Source organism: Squalius cephalus, assembly GCF_949319135.1.
Source record: "Squalius cephalus genome assembly, chromosome: 14".
Taxonomy (NCBI): Eukaryota; Metazoa; Chordata; class Actinopteri; order Cypriniformes; family Leuciscidae; genus Squalius; species Squalius cephalus.
Window position 1 is genome coordinate 17148839 of NC_137135.1, and position 24071 is coordinate 17172909.

Genomic DNA, 24071 nt, shown 5'->3' on the forward strand with positions numbered 1-24071 from the left:
AGAGATTTCTGATCAACACACATACATAGAGAACATCAAATAAGGTATACAGAAGCTCAAACCTGCTTGCTTGATGCGCAAGAACAAACATCATTGGCTCTCACAAATCAACAAGGAATGTTTGAGCTCCTGTTGACAGTATTTAATGTGCTCTATTTATTTGTGTTGATCAGTGTTTATATGCAAATAAAAGCCTAAATTAAATCCTAATTAAATCACCAATGGTGTCTTTTCAAAAGACTTGGATTAAAAGGCTTAATTCATATGGATATATTTTATGATTTCTTTATAAACTTTTTGAAGCATGATTGTTAAATGGCTTTCAATGGAGGGAGAGAAATCTTCATTGTGTTTCAAGGATGATCAAAAAATGTTATGCACAGTAAAATATTTTATTAACCTAAACTACATTTACTGTATGTGTCCAATTGATTTGAATTGGAAAGTTATCTCAACTTTTGGGAGTAATTAAAACTCAGAAAAGTCCATGTGTGTGTATATATATATATATATATGTATATGTGTACAGTATGTACACTTAGCATATTGTTAGCCTCATAGCATAATTGCCTAAGTCATTTTTTGTTTCTTCTTGTTTTCCAAAGACATTGAAATATGACTTATTATGCTATGAGGCTAACGATATGCAAATTATAATTATAATTGAAAATTGTATATATATATTTATTACATGGCTTGGTTGAATTCTAATGTAGACTGTGGTCTGTTATTTCTTGATAACAGACCGCTGCTAAGTATAACATACCGTTGCCATGAAAAACAGAGAGTTGCTATGGACGCAGGATTCTAACCGTAGGGAATGGACTATTTTCTTTAGCGGAAGCAATACAGTCGTTTTTAAATCAATAAACTCCTTTTTAAAAATCAATATTTTGTGTCAAATTATTGATTTATTTGGTAGGTAGCCATGTAATAAGCGGGATAATGTAGAGCGAGGCGGTTGTTATAGCGAATACAACCCAGACAGGCTGATCAGGACCCCGACGCGAAGTGGCACAATATCCATTACATAATGATTATATATATATATATATAATATATAATGATTATTTTTTAAAGTGACCTGAGGGTGAGTAACTGATGACAGAATTGTGATTTTTGGGTGAACCAACCCTTGAAATCATTTAGAGGAGTCAGATTCATCTGGTTCATCTGGACAGTTCATTTTAACGAACTGATTTAAAATCAGTTCAGTGATTCAGATGAATCATTACTCACTGTTGTTCTTGTATCTCCTGCAAGGCATTTCACATCTTCATTTTTGCAGTGCAATAAATATTTAGTTTGTAAATACTGCTGTTTATCACCATGTTTTGAATTCACTTGTATAAATAAATAGTTAAGTTTTACTGTTTAGTGCAAATTTACATGTACTTATTTTAATTCTGTCATTCTAATATCCTTATTGTTTCGGAGAAATAATTCTCAATTAAACATTAATATAATCAGATAATTAAATAATTATGTAAACAACACCTCCTTATGTAATTGAATGTAGCTATAGCTATACCTTTTGGCAGTTTCTATATACGTATATAGCCAAGATACTACGTGTGTGTGTGTGTGTGTACAAAATGGGTGTCATCATGCATAGAATGATGATAGCATATACTGTACAGTTTATAAGACGCACACATTAATATGAAAAACTGGGATATAAATGCATGGATACAGCTCGGTTTGGGAGAACATTATCATAGACAGCAGGCCGGTTCAACAACAGCTAATCTAAGAGCAAAGACTGGCCATCATGTGCATGTAAATAGCTTGGCAGGAGTAAAGCTGAAGAAATGCATTCATTCTTACACAACACTGAGAGTGTCACAGCTCTGCTGCAGTGCCGAATGCAAAGACATGTGTGCTTCAGTCAGAGATGCTATTGTCTCATTTATGTACCAGACAGAGAGGATATCTGCAGGTGTATGCAAGCCAATTTATTTCACTCCTGTGCTTTTTTTTTTTTTTTTTTTCTCAAACTTGTGTTGCCTCAAAAAACATGAATAAAGTTATGGAATTCCACTGATTTTATTGATGTGTAAGCCAGAAAGAGATGAAGAGATTTGTCTCCCCACAGTTTCCTGATGATCAACCCTGGAATCAAAGGATCCACCAGCCGCACTGGACCGTCCTACGGTTTTTCTGAGATACAAGGCCTTTACATCCCTGGGTTACGGCAAGAATCAAACACAAAGACCACTTTATATGCTGCATGATGAAGAAGATCTACCAAGCTTACATTCACAAAGAGCAGTCGGTCATACTAATGGCCGTGCGATATAGACGGAGTAGCCCAGCAGTAAATACTAACCAGCTCTTTTGCGCCTCATTAAACAATAACAACTTGAGCAAATAAACACCCTCCCTAAACATGCATTATTTGCTCTGCAAAGCACTACTGCAGAGGGCAGCATAATGTTCACTTAGCAGAAATGTGCCCTATAAACTGTATGCATTTCTATTCTTGCACCAGTGCAGATGGAAAACCAATCCTCAGAGAAGATAGAAAAATAGAGATTTCTTGGATGAGATATAAATGAATGGTCAGATTTGAACTGGAATAGATGTCCATTGATTTGAAGTATGGAACTCAAAACCTGTACTGATTCATAGGTAAGATAAGACCATAAATGGAGAGTTCAGGTTCATAGCGGCTATGCTATTTTTCTGTCTTGTTTTTGAGTAAAAAAAAAAAGAAAAGTGATAAAACAGTCAGATATATGGAGATACTACATGTTTACATGCATTCATACATATACACTAGTTCAAACGTTTGAGGTCAGTAAGGAGGCATTAAACTGATCAAAAATGAGAGTAAAGAAATTTTGTTACATGTTTGTTAAATGTTACAAAATAATTATTGTCCAAATAAATCTTGGACATTTAGACTTTCTATTCATCAAAAGAAAAACAGTAACAGTTTCCACAAAAAAAGCAGACCACTGTTGCCAAACTTGATAAAAGTAACTATCTATCTAACTAAGAAAAGTAAGAACTATCAAATAATCATATCAGAATGATTTCTGAAGGATATGTGACTCTGAAGAATGGAGTATTGATGTTGAAAATACAGCTTTGCCATCACAGGAATAAATTCTAAATTAAACTATGTTCAAATAAAAACAGTTATTTTATCAAATCAATTCAGCCTTGATGAGAGCGTAAGAGACTTCTTTCAAAAACATTAAAAAAATGACCGACCTCAAACATTTGAACTAGTGTACAGGCCTGGGAAACATGTGACAACCATCTGAATGTGTTCATAGATGAAGAATTAAAAAAACGTGCTAAAAACATTGCTTAGCAATTCATCAACCTTGGAGGCCATTTGCAGTAGTGACCTCCTCTTCCTTTTGCCTGTTCAGCTGCTGAAAAAGTGCTGGTAAAGGACAGCGGTCAGTACTTACTGGACTCGGGGTCGGAGTTGCCGTCACCCTCGGTGCGGCTGTTCGGTGAGGTCTGTTCATAGTACTCGTCCTGAGGGAAGCCCAAGGGCAGAGGCTGGGTGGTGCTGGCACCGCTGTTGGGCTCCTGCTCTCCAAGCCCGCTGTCACTGCAGCTCTCCTGAGAGCCGTCCGGGAGGTGAAAGGTCACGCGGCGTTGGGTCTGCTAAAATACACACACAAACACAACGCATTCAAGCTGAGCAGGCAATGGCTTTAGGCTTTCAGCCAGGAACAGGAGACTTCATTTTGAATATCCGTTCCTGTGCATCAGGATCGGGAGCTCTGGAGCGTGTTATTGAATGAAAAACATATTTTATAATTTTATAATATCTTAATCAACGTAAAAACGGAAAACAAGGCATACTTTAAAGCAGGGTTATTTTATAAATGAAACTAAAACTGAAACTATGTTCTGTTACATGACAAATAAAATGAACATTAACTGAAAACAATATATATATATATATAAAAAACTTAAACTTATTTTATTTAAAAATTCTAAATTAAAATACTACACACACAGTGCATACATTTTTTAGCACATGAAGCACATTTTTCGATTACCTGAAATTTTTTTTTTTAGAGTGTAGTGTGCTGATGCCAAAGTTATTATTTTGCCAAGTATAAATTGGAGGAATAAACAAAATCAAATAAGCAAAGTTATGAGATGACTGTCAGCAAGAATGGCAAAGTATCATTTGATCCATTTTAATAAAGCTGTTCCCATCACTTCTTGAGACACCGGTTATACTCAGCTGCTCTGTCAGGAGAGTGTGCCTGAATATTCCAGCCTCGGTTTCTCCCTCTAAGCATTGTGTTTCTGATTGATAGAGACTGCCCACAGTCATGCAAACTAGTGATTCTTTTTCGCAAGGCTCCACTGCTTTCGACCCACTGGCCCAATTTAGATGGAGGAGGAGGATGTGGATCAAGTAGCTTTAACCAGGCAGATCTGGGAACACTATGTAGATTTTCTTGTTCAAAGGAGGAGAACCTCTGTCTCTTTGGGGCTGATTTTGGTATGTAAGGTGACCCTTTTGCAGTCTCTTAATTTGCTGGCAGTAAGAAGATGGCCACGGGCAAGCACAGCCTTTACAGGAATCCATATAAAACAGGGCACCTTTATCTTCTTCATCATCTAATATCACATTAGACTGTAATATGCCAATATCAATTTATTTGCTTTTTCATATTTATGCATTGGATAGCCAGTGACATTATTATAGCCAAAATGAAAGGCAAAGCAATTGAATTCACAAAGTCAAATTTACTGCAAAGAATAAAAGCAATGATACTGATGTGATTGTGTTTGTTTTATTTGTCTATTTTGAGCATTTCATTTATATGAGTATTCAGACTTGAAGGGAAATAATATACCAAAGATATATCTATGCGCTTTCAGTTAACTTGCTCCATATGCTTTCTATTAAAACACCAAACTTGGATTCAAGAAAATAAGTTTGGAATTAAATACAAAAATACACACGCAGAACAAATGTTATTATATTCTTGAAGCAATGTTTAAAGAAATCAAGAATCAAAAGTTAATCATTAGCACATGCTCAAGATGCTCATGGGAATTTAAACCAGCCTTTTTTAAAGCGCTTTTCTTCTGTCATTATGATACACAAATAAAGGCCTTATTGTGATTTAAAAATACAGAAAAAAGAAGAAGAAAAAAAAATCTTGGCGCAAATAAAGAGCATGTGTTTCCAAAAACAAAATACACATCTCCAAACTGCTCTATTTAAGACTATTGGTGAGTTGACAAAACTAAATCCTTATGGTTGGCATCCAGAATGCAAAGCTGTGAAGGTTCATTACAGTCTGTGTTACTGCCACTTCAGAGGCATATTCAAAACTGAGAAATCAACAGAAAGAGGTCACGTACAGTAGAGTATCAAGTTAACTATGCAAATAACTGTTCCAAATAGGTGTAAAGGGTAACTATCTGAAAACCATAGTCGAGTAAAAGTACAGAAACCTTACAGCGAAAATGACTCTATTACAAGTTAGTCACCAATTCCAATACACCTGGTGTAAAAGTCTTGTACCTGATTTTAACAGTACTTAAGTATTTTACTCATACTGATTGTAGGCTCAACACCTAAGAGACATGCCAGTGAAAAACAAGAACGTATACAAACACTCTCAAGTCTCAGTTAAAGGGATAGTTCACTTTAAAATGAAAATTCTGTCATCATATACTCACCCTCATGTTGTTTCAAACCTGTATGAATTTCTTTCTTATGCTGAACAGAAAGGAAGATATTTAGAAGAATGTCAGTAACCAGACAGTTTCTGGGTCCCATTGACTTCCATAGTAGGAAAAAAATATACTATGGAAGTCAATGGGACCCAGAAACTGTCTGGTTACTGACATTATTCTAAATATCTTCCTTTCTGTTCAGCAGAAGAAAGAAATTCATACAGGTTTGAAACAACATGAGGGTGAGTATATGATGACAGAATTTTCATTTTAAAGTGAACTATTCCTTTAACCTCAAGTGCTCAAAAAGGGCATAAGTAAACCAATATACTTCAAAAATGTCTATTCAATATGACGGATGAATAAAATAATGTTAACTATAATTAAAGCCTAAAAAAAGTCAAAGACCTATATACTTGCACTGGCCGTACTGGTTTTGGCCTCATCATCTGCTGCAGCCACGTCCTCATCTCATGAAACACCTGCGATTCAGCAACTACCTGCTAATGCTCTCATATTCCTAAAGTAGTCTTGTTGACAAGTTTGTGTGAGTAATGGCAAAACGTGCGAGTTATAGTACCTTAAATACCCTGTAGATGGCGATATTGCCTATTTTGTAGCAGAAATAAACTGCTGCAGAAAAAGTTAGGCGCTATGCAAAATGTAAGGAGTAATTAGACTACTCATCACAAATGTATGGAGTAAAGAATACATATACTTGTACAAAAACTTAGTAAATTTGGGAGTAAAAGTTGCTAATATATTGAATACTCAGTAAAACTATCAAGTAGCCAAAAAGATACCTTAGTACATTAAGTAATTACATTTACTCAAATACTTTACACCACTGCCATTCCTCAGACATTGTACATGGTTTGTTGACATAACCTTCTTTTCTTTTATTTTATTTTCTTTTTTTTAACCCTTAAATGCATTAATGTTTCGGCAATACATACTTGGGTCTTTAGTGACCTGGATCTATATCTAACATGGATGGATCTGTGCCTGTCGTGATAATATAAAACTCCCCTGATATTAGAGGAACAGTTACTGAAGAATAAAAGAAAGCAGAATTTGTTACCTTTTGGAGCTTGTAAGGGTTCAGTTTAGGTGGATGTTTTATACCATCATCATCACTGTCCTCATCAGAATTCATATCCTAGTACATTCAGCATCTGGCTCATATTCGCCATCTCAAAAATATTATCAATACTATAATTTTCAACATCTTCAAAATCAATATTTTGATCGCTGACAGCATCTTCACCAGATCCACCATCAAGTGACAGTGACACTAATATTTGATCGTGTTCAGTACTTGCTCTGCAGTAAATCACTGAGCCATTTCAAGTTTTGCTGATGATACTTCCTATTCTTTTGTTTTATTGCCTGCAGTAACTATGAGTGAAACGACACTTCATCATTGTTTATCAGATATTGCCACCTTGTGGAATAAAGATGAATTGCACTTATTCAGTCATCAAAGATTCAATTATTGTTGTGCAGAAAAAAATATACACACCTTGCGGTCGTTCCAAAAAATGAAGGGAAAACAGGCATTCCTTTATCATTTTTTTTCTTGTTATATTGTTTATAATGAATTAATTGAGGAATGCTAAGAAGGTTGATGTCTAACTTTAAAAAATGAATGAGGAGGAGGGTTCCCTACGTAGGTTTGTAACACATTTGCATAATTTCAACCTATGGTCTTCATTGGCTGCCCACAAACACTGTAGTTGTAGCTGAGGCCTGGAAGAGTTTGGTTCATGTTGTCGACATGTCTAGACAGTTTTCTGCACTGCAAATCCACTTTGCGTGAACTTTCAAATGATGAGAACTCAGGCTCGAATTGTTACAGTAAAGTACATATTTTAGTCACTTTTTTGCCTTCAATAGTTCATATTAAATGGTTTTGTGGAGTGACAAATTAATTCAAATTAGTATTTTATTTAATTGTCAAAAACTGTACGGATATTAATTATAAAAGAATAAGCAAAATACTGATGAAAGTTATTTTAGATGGAGTACGTCATGCCACACCAGAGGCATCCCAAATGTAACACTAAAACAATATTACTTAACTGTCCAAACATTGAAACATTAAACATTGTTAGTATTTATAAAAGACAGAGAGAGTTCTTGATCCAAAAATGTTGTGAAATGTTATATAGCACTGCAGCTATATTGTCATGAGCCATCGTTTCATTCTCTGAGGTTCTCTGAGGTTAATTTCTCATTTTAATTATGAGGTAGTCAGTGTGCGTTCACTGCTCTGTCGCAGAAAGCAGCTTCTGACCTCTGAGTGTGATGTTAGGTGGTTCATCTCTGATCTGAGCTGACAGAACAACAGATTGTCGCTGGGGAATTACGCAATCTATAATTCAGAGGCCGCACAGCCACAATAAGGCAAAAGCTGCACTTTTCATGATCCTGCTTAAAACAAAGTATGTATTAGTTGGCTTGATTTGCATCTGTAAAACAGTTTATTTGCTAAAAAGTAAAATAACATGCATATGATCACCTAACACTAACAGGCTAAATCATCATACATGTCTTACATTTGGCAAAAGAGTTAGATTCAAGATGGCTTCAAAATCAAACACAACTGGTTTGAATCTTGAATAAGTTATCATTAACTGCCTATGAATTGTTGAAAGCCATTTTATCTGGTCTTATTCATTTTTTCCCCTCTTCTTTTTACTGAATACTTAATCAGGATCTGATCTGAATCATCACAATGCCCCTTAAGGGAAATTCATTGCAATTTATTGCTGTAAAGATGACAACAGTCAGCTGTCCAGAAATTTGCACAAATATCACTTTAATTCTTCTAATTGCTGTATTCATTCCAAATCTACTGTCATAATTGATTAAATACAGCTGTCAAGGACATTTCAAGAGAATGTATTGCCACAAGGCTCCACTCACTATTGTAAGTCTAAATGGACTGCAAGAAGCAAATGAAAAAGGAAGCAAATGAAGAGGAGACAAGAACATATAAATGTTAATTGTTGTTCAGACATTACATTTCTGAAACGTATCAATAGATTGATAAAACGTACATGTGCATTCTTGAATGTTTGGACACTGAAAAGTAAAATAAAATGTCTTTACATCTAAAGAACAAACCATTTCACTTATGTACAACTTTAAAGATAGCACACATCTTCATGAGATCTCAAATCTTTCGGTCAAAACTGATGAGAAATTTCAAAAGCAACCAAGCAGGTGAAAACACCGAAACATAATCCCAAAAGACTTTTGCTGACAAATATACAAGAATGTCTAGGTCCAGGTAACACAGAGAATGAGCAAACATTGCTCATTTACACATATTACAGACACTGTAACAATACAAAGCTGGTTGAAAATGTCTGTGTCATCTCCCCCCTCTCCATATGGGTTAAGGTGTGTGAAACATTATCACTTGTTTAAAGACCATGCCAGAAATCCTTAAAACAAACACAAGCTGCTAGAAGAGATACCAAGACCAAACAAAGCCTGTCCAACAGGATAAAACATCGCCATCAAAAGTATGTGCATAGAGATAAAAAAAGAGGATAAATAAGCCAAGTTCTGCTGCAAGCCAACTCCTGCCAAAGCCCCTCGCCGGTGGCGACCCAGACAATGTGCAGATGGGGCTGGATTGCTCTGTGAGAGAATTAGATGGTGCTTATATTAACATGAAGAAGAGGGAAGAAGAACATCAGCCACTCTTCTCCAGAGGGAAGTCACAGATCAGTGCATCGCCATGTCTTTTCTTCCAAGCAAAGCCACAACATCAGTGTTATTCAGAAACAACCCCATTTCTTCCAGCCAGGTATCTGTGGACCACCGACCGCATTCTCAGTGACGAACAGTCGTTTTTGCGGGATTTACAAGCCAACGCTGCACAACTTTACAGAGGGTTAATAGGATCTATAAAAAACAAGCTGTAAAAAAACTAATTCCCTGTGAATTGTTTAACAAACGGGACCTAAGGTGCTGTGATTTCTGGCAGGAACAGAATATAGCCATCTTTGTCACCATACTGTGTGGTTAGGCTTAGTTGACATTTGCTTATTTTAAAGAATAACAACAACAACAAAAACACACAATTGCCAGAGAAAAGTAAAAGATATTTACAATGTTACAATTTTTTTTTCAAATAAATGCTGTTCTTTTGCTAAATGCAAAAACTGTTCATCAGTACAGTTTCCTAAATATATACAGTTAATATTAACTATTAAATATTATATGTTTTCATCGTTGATAATAATAAGAAATGTTTCTTGAGCAACAAATCAGCATATTAGAATGATTTCTGAAGGATGTGACACTGAAGACTGGAGTAATGATGCTGAAAATACAGCTTTGCCATCACTACATTAAATTCTAAAATATATTTAAAAACATATTTAAAATATTTAAATTATTGACAAATGTCAATGAAATATATATAGATGTAGTCATTTTGAATTGTAATAATACATGCAACAACAAAAAAAAAAAAACATAAAAACAAATCTTATGACCCCTAAATTTTCACACATATAAAAATGTGTTCTCTAAATGTTTTTCAAATTAAGCTATACTCTGAATACTCATCGTTGGAAGGGTGGGCTAATAACATGTTCCCATGAATAGGCTAACAAATATGTGAGCACTCACATGGAGTGACCCATAGAGCTTCTGCAGTCTCTTCCTGTCATCATGGCTCTGCAGATCCAGGCAGGGGTGATCTCCAACAGTGCAGTACCGTGAAATAGCATTATGCTTAATTTTCTCGTTTGCTGCTGCTCATGAACTAGTAAGGCACCGACAGACATCTCTTCAGATCTGCACACAAGCTCAGCTGAAAAACATGAGCTGCCTCTCTTTTCATTATTTTTACTAGGGATATGTGACACTACAGTCGACTAAAAAAATATTGCTTCAACTACTCGACATTGAAAATACTACTGTTTTTTTTTCTTCACAATTAATATTTTCCTTTATCTTTTTGCATGTTTTTTTTTTTTTATTTTTTTTTTTTATTTTTACAGTGTATATCTAGGAAAGAAAATCATTTAATTTTACCTCAGACCTGGCATGCATTCGGTTTCTCCATGTAACTCGCAACCACTCATAAGACGAACAAGGTGAGGCAGCATTTTGACTTAGAAGAAAACGGAAGGGTTCTGTTTATGCTATGTCAAATTGACATATAACATTTAAAGCTAGCTTGTTATACTACGGGTTATGAGGAACAATACCAGTATGAAATTTGACCAGTTTAAAGAGGAGAAACTTGATAACAACAGATCCTATTTCAATATCCAAACAAATAGAATACCCTTAAAGGGGCAGTAGGCTATTTCTGAGAAACACGGTTGATATTTGAAATCAACCCAAACAAACACACCCCTCCCTTCATTGCCCCGCCCACAAAATGCACCAACACGCAATGCAAAAGAGGATGTCTCTTTAGCTCAAGCCAAGCAAATTAATGCTTCGTGAAAAATAAAGTGAAGATGGTGAACAAACGATAAGGAAGAACAAAAAATTTACAGAGTACACAAGAGTATATACAAGCAGTAGTTCATTGTTAGTCGCCAGCAACACACCAGCGCCAGAAAAACAATGACACACAAAACTGTCCTGTTACTATAGCTAACATTACAACAACAGCATATCTTAGTTCCGTGAAACAGCAAAACCAATGTTAAACACATATGAAGCAGAAAAAAAAGCAACTACGGCACCTGTTTTCAGGCCTTCTCGCATAGGTCATATAGGTAGAAAAGCTGGAAAGCTTTTCTAATATTATGTGGGTCCTAAAGCTCTTGCCTGATCATAACCCTTCTTTTTCCAGTGATATTGCTCTGACCTTTTTTCTTTTGTAATGTCTCTTATCCATCTCTCTTTCTACAGTCTTTCTTCAAATCTCCCTATTGCTCTCTCTCTATCCCTCCTCCCCCATTATGAGTGTATACGCCCCCTACTGCTCAGTCCGATCCACTTTCAACAGAGTTTCTCAAAAATCGCTTACTGCACCTTTAAATAATGTTTAGTTGCCAGTGCATGTCAAGGTAAAATTTTGTCATATGTACTCTTCTTACACAAGAAGTGTGTTCAAACACGGACATGCAAGTGGTGGCGAGGTAACAAAAAACAATATGTGCTGATTTATGTTAACCAACATTTATTTGAGGGATTCTGTTTATAATATTGAGTTTGTACTTGGTTTAGCACTGCCTCTTGATTCAGTTGACTTTAATAAATGTATACATTGGCAAATGCTGATTAAGTTTAACGCTAACGCTTAAAGGGGCATTCCACCCATTTGAACATTGTTTTTTATTTAAAGTGGGTCATATATGTAGTCGAAATGTAAAATAAATTTTGAATTTGGTGCCTTCGTGACCGAGGAAAGACAAAAAATAACTTCAGGACGCATTTGTATGAAAGACAACAACTCCCACAATGCACCACATTGCACAGCTCCGCAAGCCACTCCCACTAATCCAGAAAGCGCATATCTGCCTATAAGAGAAATCACTCTTCCGTCTACAAGGCTAGCTACCACCAGAGCTTGAAATTCATTTCACACAAAATGTCTAGTTAGTTGGCGAACTCATTAGTGCATTACTCCTCGTTTGTATTTCTTTCGAAAAGGTGAATTATTGCATGGTACCTGGATGTTCAGTTTGATTAATAGATAAAGTAGGCTATTTTAAATGGATGCCTTTTACAGACTGTCTTCATAGAGTCTATGAAGACAGTCTGTAAAAGGGATCCATTTAAAATCCACTCTCTATGACATAGACTATGGGCCCTATTTTAACGATCTGAAACGCAAGTATCAAGCGCGAAACGCAAGTAATTTTGTGGGCGGGTCTTGGGCGCTGTTGCTATTATACCGGCGGGATAAATGACTCTTGCGCCCGACGCAAATCTAAAATGGGTTGGTCTGAAGTAGCTTCATTATTCATAGGTGTGGTTTGGGCGTAACATGAAATAAACCAATCAGAGCGTCATCTCACATTCCCTTTAAGAGCAGGCGCGCTTGTTCCATGGCGGATTGCTATTATAACGGCGGATTTGCCAGGCACACGCCAGGAGCGGTTTACAGCGGAGGAGACCAACGTTCTCGTCAGGGCCATAAAAGACAGAGAAGTGACATTGTATGGGGATGGGAGAAACCCACCCAAATTAGCTTCGGTTAAACAGGCGTATAAAAATTTGGGTAAATGTGTAAGCTAGATTTATGCCTATTTTTTCACATCTTGATGGCCACAACAATGATTTGCCTCGTGTGTTAATATTTTTCCTTGTAATAATGTATGGTTTTCTAAAAATGAGAACTGCTGCGTCTGTGTGTAGATGAGATAAGCAAAGTGCATGCGCGTTGTGCACACGCTACATTGATTATGGCCAATTATGCACCCTTAAAATAGCATATGAATAACATGCGCAACACCCCACTGACTTTAGACAAGGTTTTTCCTGGTCAGTGGCAGAATTGTTTTCTAAACCTGCAAAATAGCACCAGGGAACGTTTGCGCTGGAACACGCCTCCTCTTTGCGCTGAACCGCCCCCGGGAGCGCAAGTTCATTCCCTAATTTACCGACGTGCGTCTGTGGAGGGAAAAGTCCGTTGTGCGCGGGTGCAAAATAGGAATGATACATGCGTCGGTGTACAAAGTCAATTGCGCTGGGTGCAAGATAGGGTTAATTAGTTTAAATGGCGCACATCCCTAATTTCCACTCACTCCCTGCAAATAAACTGAACATTTAAGACCTGAATACATTAATGTGCTTGATTTTGAGACCGAGGAGATGTTGTTTTAACCCTTTGCTTTGAGTCAAGTTCTAAAAACCACAAACCCAATCAAATTAATCATTAGATGAGTTCTAAACAAAACCATATGTTTTTGCAAAATGAACAAATGGGGTACATTCTAAAGAAAAAAAATAAGATATCAGCTACTGAGATAAATGACTAGTGAGTGCAAAGGTCAGTGACAGACTTGTATGTTCTCATCAGCTGAAGGTGAAAACACTTTGTCTTGTTTCACATTTTGTTGCCAAAGGGCTCAGTGAAGTATGTGAGTAATGACATTGAATTTAGAACAATGGAGATTAGTTTTAAGAACATTGCTTTCATGGTACCGCCGCTCACAGGGACAGCAGGTTATGACTACACCTCAAACGATTAAAAAAATACATGGCAACAGTTTTCAAGGGATTTGAAGTTGACATGGATGGCCGCCTCGAGAGCAACATAATTAACTAAATGCCGAAGATTACAGATTGCTCTAATCATAACTTTGTGCACACTGACCCTGGGTTAGCACTTCATGATAATGAAAAGATCATCCATGCTGGGGCAAGCACTTCAGACACAAAAAAGACAATCTCCAACCCCGCCGAAAGCCTCGTCTACGCATAAAGAACACTGATTCACCAGGCATTTGCAAGTGACATTTGCTCAGTATAAATGGCTTTTGATGGAGCAGAATCAGAAAATTGCTTGTTAAATCTGTTGTAGTTCTGACAAGGGCTGATGAAAAAAAAAAAGAAAACATGAAAAACAACTATCACTTCATTAGGCATGTGATGGCCAAGTCACTGAAGTCATTACACTCAAACAATCCTGCAATTTTAAGCAATCCGGAGGTGACAAATGAGTGTGATCTATTCGAAAGAGCAGGATTTTTAAAAGCACTGAAACATTAAAGACTCTATGAAATTAAAATCAGAGATCTGTGGCTTTCACTCCATCTCTATTAGTTTTGATGCCACATATTCATTCTTGTGTATACACTAAGTTTAAATGTTCACACAATTCATTTAAATACACAATTGTTTTCTTCTAGAAAACAAAAAGACTCATTCTGATTTGATAAACCATTTGAACGTGCTCCTCATAAACCATCATTTGTCACTTGAATTCTGACATGTAAGAGGCTGACACCGTGTCCTAACCAGACGCGATGTGATAAGATTCAGCGACAAATTATTTGTCTGTCCACACTAGATGCGACGCGACTGCGAGATGCGTCAAAGTCAATCAAAACCCACAGCCAATCAGAACAGCGTTTGGGCGGGCTCTCGCGGCAAGTGCACAGACACCAGAGAGTAATCTTGACAGCACTCGCAAGAAAATGGATAAGTAGGCTACATAATCAAATTCACAAATATTACACCATTTAAACATTATTAAAATACATAGGCTACTGAGTTACTAAAACAATCTTTGTTAAAAAGTACACTTGTTTGTTCTTGTTTCCATTTGTTTAATTTCAAGATCTGAGGTGAATTATCCATTGCTGCTTTTACAGCTACAAAGCTGGAGCACTAAATGATATTCAAAGTCACATTATACGCTTTTAACATTAAATAAAGCACATAAACAGTAGCCTACCTGAGATTATCATTGCCACACTTTGTGTTTGTTGTGCAGTGTGATGTCGCAGAAAAATAGAAACCATTTCTAAAATAGAATCATCGTATGTCGCCGTCGCGGCTGGTTAGGACAAAAACTCTGATTAACATGGAAAAGATACCTTTATCGCGTGTTGCGGCGTCGCGTCGCGTGTAGTTAGGACGTGGTGTGACAATTAGCTGAACATATACTTGTTTAATAGTGACACTTAGCCTACATTTTAAAATCTTTATTTGAATATAGCCAAAAAAAAAAAAAAAAAAAAAAAAAAAAAAAAAATCTTTATTTGAATATGGCAACATGATAACTCGTTCTACAATATTTATATGATTAAATCACTGACAGAGACTCTTCCCCCATCAGCCAATCACTGTATAGTTAGTTAGTAAGCATGCTGACATCATCCATCGCAAAGAGGTCAACCTCACCCTTTTTCTTAACTTAAGATTTCTCTCTGTTCCTTAGTTAAAGTTGGTCTCAGCATCTTTGTGAATAGGTTTTAAGGTTTCAAACTCTTACCTAAAAACTTTTACTGCTATTTAGGAGAACTCTTAGTGGTAAGATACAGCCCCTGATCTCAAACAGCTATTTAATAATTCTATTTATAATATGAGTGACTAAAATAGTCTAAATATTTTAGTGCCTGTTGCACATTGAATCTTTATGTACACTACCATTTAAAAGTTGGGAGTTGGTAAGATTTTTAACATTTATGAAAGTCTCTCATGCTCAGCAAGGCTGGTTCTTTTGATAAAAAAAATACAGTAAAAACTAATGTTGTGGATTATGTATTATATTGTGAAATATACAAGTACATACAGAGAGGGCCTTTTTTGATGTGTTGTTGCAAGATTTTCATCACAAGTAACACAATTAAATTCTGTTCGAGTGTAAATACTGTTCAGACACTACATGTTCAACAGGTTTCAACATTTTTTTTTTAACTAGTGCATCTTGTATGTAGCTTCCGTTCATCTCAAGAGAGAAGGTCAAGGCCACTGCCCTAGGTAAATGCAGATTACATGGCGCAGGAGTGTACGCCAGGCTCTTGTTAGTTTCTCTGTAGCTTAGACACTTTGGCAGCAGGGTTAAAGGGATTAGGCAAAGGCTGTTAATGAGGACGGTTGTCCTCTGCTCCAATTATTGTCCAATCACAAAGCAACACGTGCTTTAAACAGACGCATCTAAACAAGGATACGGAGACCATCACAGAAAAGCTCAACAGTGACTTTCACCTTGGACTCCGTTTACGGAGTTGAGACGCAACTCCAAAATTAGACCAGTACGTATTGATAAGCCACATCACACGTATTTACCTCTGTGAAACTGTTTCTATGGGTTCTGCATGATGTGTCTGATTACGTATTGATTCGGGTGGTGGAGCAGAGTGAGTCTGCAGTCAGCTATGATTACAGCATTAGCAGGTTGACAGAGCTATCGGTGGAGTACATTCTCTGCTCTATGTGAACCTCAAATCAGGACTTCACAGGCAGTCATTGACAGAGAAGAAGACTTTCGTGCATGTCACGGGGAGAACTGCATATCAAATGAAGCATCAAAAATTAACAATAAATAGTGACATGCCTCCAAAACGAGAACAAAAGACGCCTGCGAGGCAGCAAAATAGCATTCTCTCCCGAGGGACTCTGTAATAGCTCAGGAAGAGATAACGTTGTTTAATTTTTAATCACAGATTGTGTTTTCTTTGTTTCGGGGATAATAAATGAGCAATTTGATATTGAAAAGAAAAGCAGGATTGTGATGTCGAAGTAGCAACGGTGATGAAGAGATGCAGAGAACCATGGGACGTGAGAATGACGGTTGCGTCTTTTGATTCGCGTTTGTGAACGGAAACCAAGTATTTGTGTCAACAAATCAACAAATCACACAGAGAAGAGAGCCCACGTGCATCTGTAACAGGGGTCAGACGCATTAGCCGAGCATTCGGGACGGGCTGACTGATGTGGCCTGTCAGGTCTTCAAGGCTTCAGACAACATGGCTACAGAGAAGCTCCATGTAGCGTGGGACAACGGCGGCGAAAAGCATCCCTTCAGACGCCACCGACGTAATTGCTTCTGTCATGGAAAACAACTGAGATTCATCAAGGCAATGAAATATTTACACAGAGGCCTCTGGTATACCCATTTAAAACGAGATGTAGATCTCAACAAGCACAACGTTATATCTTCTGGCAGTGTTATAAGTGCAACGGCTCCAACAAAGTTTCACATCAAGCCAACTATCATTACATGAGTTCCCAGATAAAAACACATCGGGCATGGGACGGCCAGATTTGGTGTCTAGATGAACAATATGCAACGTGTGCTAGATTGAATTTAATAAAAAGCACATTCTTGTTTAGATAGATGATTATATTCAATTTGGAAAGTAGGCTAAGAATAAAGCCTCACTTGGTGGAGGTTAGCCCCATAAACTGATTAATAACTAATGCTTTCACGGTAGGGCTGGGTAATATGGACCCAAAAATTATATCTTGGTATTTTTAGACTCACAATGGTGATATACAATATATCTCAGTATTTCTACAAAGTGGGCTAAATGTTCAGTTTGTTTCATAAGGAACACCATGGATAAATTAAGCTGGCAAAGCGCTTTGTTTCAGGGTAGAAGACTTTTCACAGCTAGGTTTCACAAAGTTTAACACACTCTTTGCACTGCAGTTTATGGTGCTGTTGTAAATTGTGGAAGAGATTTGAGATACTTTCACTTTTGAATGCAACCTATTTATGACATTCTCTACAGATGAAATGCTTTTGCTGCTCATTTGATCTTTTAAATCTGAATAATCTTCAAATAACTACTGATTATTTAGAAAATTGATTAATCAATCATTTCTTTAATTAATTGAAAAAAATATATATATACAGTATATATGTATATAAATGAAAAAGAAAAAAAAAGTACAGACTTCACATCACTTTATACAAATGAAATGTAAGTTATTCTCTAAGGAAATTACATCTCGCACATACACAGTATTAGTGCACATGTCAAAGCACTGAACAGGGCAAGTGCGTAACCCTTAAACTCATACATCGGGTCTTTAGTGACCTGGGACGTCATTCACTACCCTTCTTCTCATTCATATTGTAAAGTTAGACATTAACCTTAGTATTCCTCAATCAATTCACTATAAACTGTCTATAAATAATAAAACTACAAAAGAATGCCTGTTTTCCCACTAATGTTTTGTAAAAAAAAAAAAAAAAAAAAATGTATAGAGTCGTGTAAGTATATTTAAAAAAATAAAAAGTATATAGTTTTTCTTGCACAATAATAATTTAATATTTGATGACTGAATAAGTGCAATTCACCTTTATTCTACAAGGTGGTAATGTCTGATACATAATGATTAAGTGTCGTTTCACTCATAGTTACTGCAGGCAATAAAACAAAAGAATGGAAGTATCATCAGCAAAACTTGAAATGGCTCAGTGATTTACTGCAGAGCAAGAAATGAACGCAATCAAATATTAGTGTCACTTGGTGGATCTGGTGAAGATGCTGTCAGCGATCAAAATATTGATTTTGAAGATGTTGAAGATTATAGTATTAAAATATGTTTGAGATGGCGAATATGAGCCAGATGCTGAATGTACTGGGAAATGAGTTCTGACGAGGACAATGATGATGGAACATCTGCTCAAACTGAACCCTTACAAGCTCCAAAAGGTAAATGAATAAGGTTTTTTTTGTGTGTGTGTGTGTGTGTAATTGTTACTCTAATATCATCTAAGAGTTTTATATTATTGCGACAGGTAGAGATCCATCAGTGTTAGATATAAATCTGGGTCGCTAAACACCCGAATATGTAATAATGATTGGCGAAACATTCATACATTTAAGGGTTAAACTGTATGTTTACTGATATTTTGAAGTGCTTAATTTAAAGCATGTCTCATATTTAGGGCAATTTGAATCTTGCATTTTCACCACAGCAGCTCACTCTGTGTCCTTGCTATTTTTCAGAGGCAATCGCAACATCAAGATATTGTATATACATATATAAATGCTACTGTCTTATCCCATATAGTTTTTGAAAAAAATAAAGATATACCTTACAAAGTTGATATACCGCCCAGCCCCATTTCACAATTACTGTCGCCAGAGAATAATTTATATGTCATGCCCAACAAATGCATTTCGTTAGCAATTAATTGCAGACATTAACAACCTGCTCCTTTGGCCAATATCTACCAGTGCTGATTTATCCGAATCAGAAAAAAAAAAAATCCAATTTGCTTTACAATTACTTTGACAAACACAATGAAGCCTTGGGTTTGTGTGGCTAAAGGCAGACCGCACGCATCCATAAATACAGGTCATCGACAGGCTGTCAGGCTGCCAGGAAAGCCTCCCACACACCTTTTCGCCATGTCACAGACTGAATTGGTTCATCACAAGGCATTGAGCTTGTGAATTTATTGCCCTTGAATCATGTGGTTGTTCGAGAAGACAAACACTGCCGTGCCACAATCCATCTTGAGGCTGAAAATAATAATCAACAAATTAATTAGCTCATTAGGTTAAAACTATGAATGGAACTGTGCTTTCACTACAGGGAGCCCTTTTTAGCAAGAGATGCATGTGCTGGAAGTTAATGTGAGCTTTGCCCTTGCACTGGGTGACCAAAATGTACTATTCAGATTTAATTGAGAGTGTAATGCGCACATAAATTGACAAAAGATTGAAACCAGAAACACATGTTTGAAGGAAATGTGCTGTAATATTTCAGATACTGAAGTTCCCTTTTAGTCGCTCACATTCGACGTAGTCGACGTGTCGACTGATTGGGATCATGCTTAGGGAGCCTGTCATCTTCGAGTATTGATTAAACGAGCCAATGCACACATTGGCGTGCAAGCTTTGCATTCACGCTCCGCCCCGCAGCGCGGGTATAAATACGGAAGTGGATGCACGCACCACTTGTCTTTCGCTTCGGAGCCGATCGGTCTTCATGACGGTGTCTCTGAAGAGTGTTGATTCATTCAACGAGCGAATGTGTCGGTGCTTCTTCTGGAAGTCTCTCCTGGTGCTGGTGGTTTTACAATGCGAGTGCAGCGGTGGTCGCGAGCCTTCTGAGCTCTCAACTGCTGTTTTAACAGCATTCCATTCCTTTTTGCGTTTGCGGCTTTTTTTAAGATGTCATTCCACCCGTCTGTTTCTGGATGCGGTCGTTCCCTGTCCCCCTCTGATGGTCTCATTAGTTGCATCACGTGTTTGGGATTACAGCATGCTGAAGCAGCTTTTGTGGATAACATGACTTCTCATTGCGGGAACATGACTATCCTGGTGTTGAGATCGAGACTCGCCTTCGTCCACGAAGCCCCCCATAGAGCACGCTGGTCCCTCTGTAATGGACCGACCAGCCATTTCATTCGGGGATGCCGACTGCAGCATCGGAGGGTGAGCTAGCCTCTTGAGATGATGACTCGGCTGCGTTATCTCCCTCTGGGGGTGTAACGTTGCCCGAGCCAGATCCAGAAATGTCAGCTATGCTGAAACGGGCCGCCGAGGCTGTCGGACTTGCGTGGAATCCTCCACCGTGTCCCGAACAGTCTCGGTTGGATGATTGGTTTTTTCGGGGCGGGCCGCGCTGGTTCTCAACCCGCCGCCCCAGTGGCTTTCTTTCCCGAAGTGCATGGAGAGCTTACCAGGTCGTGGACAGCACCTTTCTCTGCCAGAAACTGCCTGAGTAGCTCCTCCCCCCTCACTACCCTTGACGGAGGAGCGGTGAAGTCGCGACACACCTGTGTCCGGCGGCCGCTGCCTCTTGGACGGGGGATCTTCGTCTCCCCTCTAAGGCCTGTGAGTTCTCGTCTGTTCTTACTGCTGGCCTGGCATGAATAACACAGCATTTCTAATTGTTTTCACAGATCCGTGTGAACAGGGATAATTTTGACAAAGTTTTCGTCTGTACGCGAAAAACGCACAGAAAAAACGTTTTTAGCACATCGTTGTCTTGTAAACGTACTCTTAGTCAGTAAAATTGACTAAAATAGATGGCTATGACATACTGAAATATTGACTACATTTCAAGAATATTTTCATCAAGACAAAAAAGAAAGTGTAAAAATTCACAATGGTCATGTTGCATTCTCGCATACATGATGGAATGAAATCCAAAATAGTCCATAATAATCCAAATATAGTCTGCATGATGAAAAGATTATTTAGGAATTGTAATCAGAATTATTCTCAATAATTCAAAGAAAAGGAGAACACTTCAAATAAATCTAAATTCTCTCAGCCAACCTGCCAGCACAGATTTAAAGGTGTACGTTATACATTATTGTATGTTTAACAGATGGCAAAAGGCCGGGTCAATGACCCTTGTCTCTCCTCAGTGGCTCTCTAGGCCAGTGTTTTCACAGGGCTTCCACATGTATGCCTGCAAGGGAAATGTGGAGATAAGTGCATTTGTTGGCGCAGCACTTCAAAGAGCCAGAGTGTGTCTCAGTGAGCAATCGCAGAGAGGCATGAACTAGGCCTTTGATCATCCCCAGCTTTCTGATCATTAAAATATTGGATTAATAATTGATTAAAACACCAGGGCTTATTGTGCTGCGTCTCAGAATCCCAATTTATTTCAACCTTGAAATCGCCTTTTCCTTTAAACAATTAAATATACAGATATGCGTCAGTGTTCTTATCTCTAAGATACTTTTATAGTTTTTATTCATATTTTTAATTAATTTTTGTTTTATATTTCACATTTTAATTGTAGGTAAAGTTTTAGCATTTTTTTGTGTGTTTTTGTCATTTTTCTTAGTTTTTTCAAAAATTTATTTTAGTTTTAGTAACTTTAGTACATCAAGTTAAACAAAATAAATAAATAATGCCTTGGCAACTAGCTGAAATAGAATAAGTTTTGACATTTTTATTCATTTCAGTTTATATTTATTTGAAAATGTTAACAATGAATATAAAATGTACTGTTTTAAGTTTAGTTAACTATAACAAAGAGGATGTGTGTCATCCTGCAGCGTAAAAAAAAATACAGCATTGTCTGTTGTGGGATAAACTCATAACAGGATGTCATTTTGCTTGATATCATGCCGATTGTGAATTCATTTGCTGTGCCTTTGAATAGAGTTGCTGCAGTCGAACAGGCTATTGAAAATAGTAAATTCAAGTAAACCACTAGTCTTTAAACATTTGCACATTTTGTATTTTAATTCTCATAATTGCATTCACAACAAAATGGGACAGAATTTGAAATCTGAGACTTTGTTTCATATCAAAAGTAACAAAGCACAGAGCTTATTGTGATTTATTGGAATGAAGGGGTGCCACAATGTTCTGTTCATTCATCAACAGAAAACAGCACAGGCTAAAAATCGATTCGTGGGATTTAAGAATCGATATCGGTTAGAAAAAAAAAAGAGAGAATTGATTAGAATCGAGAAATTAATATTTTTTACCCAGCCCTAAGCTCTAATATATTCACAGCCAAGGATCCTGCTCAACAGTTTCTCAAATTAATACTCATTCATATAAACTCACCATCCTTTTGGCTCCCTATTCCTTCATTTGGTATTCTGGCAGTACATGAATAAACATTGCAAGAGTGCTCGTTTAGCAAGCCATATGTTTGAGGTGTTTTAAGTACTTGAGCCTTGCGGCGCAGTGCTGTTGTTTAAGATGTCCTTGCTGGGGTCATAGCCCTCTTGTGATGTCTGTGATGAGAAGGAAACATTCACTTTGGGCTCTCAATCCTCAGCGGACTACTTGTTTAGTGTTGTCCTTCAATCGCTCTCTATCCCAAACATGTCTCAGTGGATCTGGCGTGTTGAGGTGCTATTATGGGCTAATTTCAGACCTACCACCAGGCTGGAACTGCACTGTTGATAGCTGGACTAAGCTCACACCCCAGGGAGGTCAAATCCCAGCACTGCCTTAAAGCTTATGTCTCTATAAAACCAAATACTTTGACCCCCAAAAAAAATTCACATTCATGTCAAAGTGGCCTGGAATTTAGGATGAAACATACGATGAGCAAAACCTTCTTCAACAGTCACCCTTGAAGAATGATGGCTCCACGGTGTTCACCCCTTCCATTAAGCTAAAATATATTGCTTGTTTGCAGCCGAGCACATGCCTCAACAAAGACAAAGAACTATTCGTTTTGCCCTTAGGACTGAACAAACTGAGACAGAGGGCTGTTGTTACTGGGACAGAAATATTTCCATATCGATTCCATCTGAGAGGGGGGAAGATGGCTGGAAAAATCTTGTGCCATATATAATCCCATAACATCATAATATTATCACATTGGAGGACAAAATGATTCTAAAATTCCACAGTGTAATATTGACATAATACGGGTACAATGCAGCTAAAAACTTTTTTCAAGGATTTCTTTCTTCCAAAACTCTAAATAGCAACACCAAAGTACCAATTACTATTTGTAATTCAATAAAAAGAAGACTGATTCACCATTTACTAAATTAGACATTTTTAATAAATGTTTACTTATCTGTAAATGCTACTTAAACAGGCATGTGATCAGAAAGGACAGATAAGAAAGTAAACCTGTTTTTTCCCACCTTCAATATTACTATACAATAAGACGATGAAGAAGAAGAAGATGAAGATGAAGACAAAGAAGAAGATGAAGTAGAAGAAGAAGGCAAAGAAGGAGAAGAAATGTTTTAATTTAGTTTAAATTATAAAAATGAAAGAAATATTAATATTGCAATGATACTATTGCACTGTAAAATATATAACATGTATTTAATAATAATAATAATTATTATTATACAGAACAAAAGTTCCAAACAAAAATGTATAGCTTAATTCTCTTTGCTTTCAAACGTTTAAACTATAGAGCGTTTATTTTGGTGGAAAACCACAGGGAGACCTTAAAGCTTATCTTTTGTTGACAACATATTTATAAAAGATTGTCATACACTAGATCATGAGCTCTCAGGCGTCACTCTGAAACATGCAGTGGCCAATTTTTAG

General features: G+C 37.1%; 1 protein-coding gene across 3 annotated transcripts in view; it reads right to left on the bottom strand.

The window, feature by feature from the left end:
* pcdh11 (protocadherin 11) overlaps positions 1 to 24071 on the bottom strand; it is a 184357-nt gene that overhangs the window by 65053 nt on the left and 95233 nt on the right. For 2 of the 3 annotated variants that reach the window (XM_079892525.1, XM_079892526.1), the window contains exon 5: positions 3426 to 3627. In XM_079892525.1, coding sequence (XP_079748651.1) covers positions 3426 to 3627 — 202 coding nt within the window. The remainder of the gene's footprint in view (positions 1 to 3425; positions 3628 to 24071) is intronic. The other variant, XM_079892527.1, reaches the window with a different exon arrangement.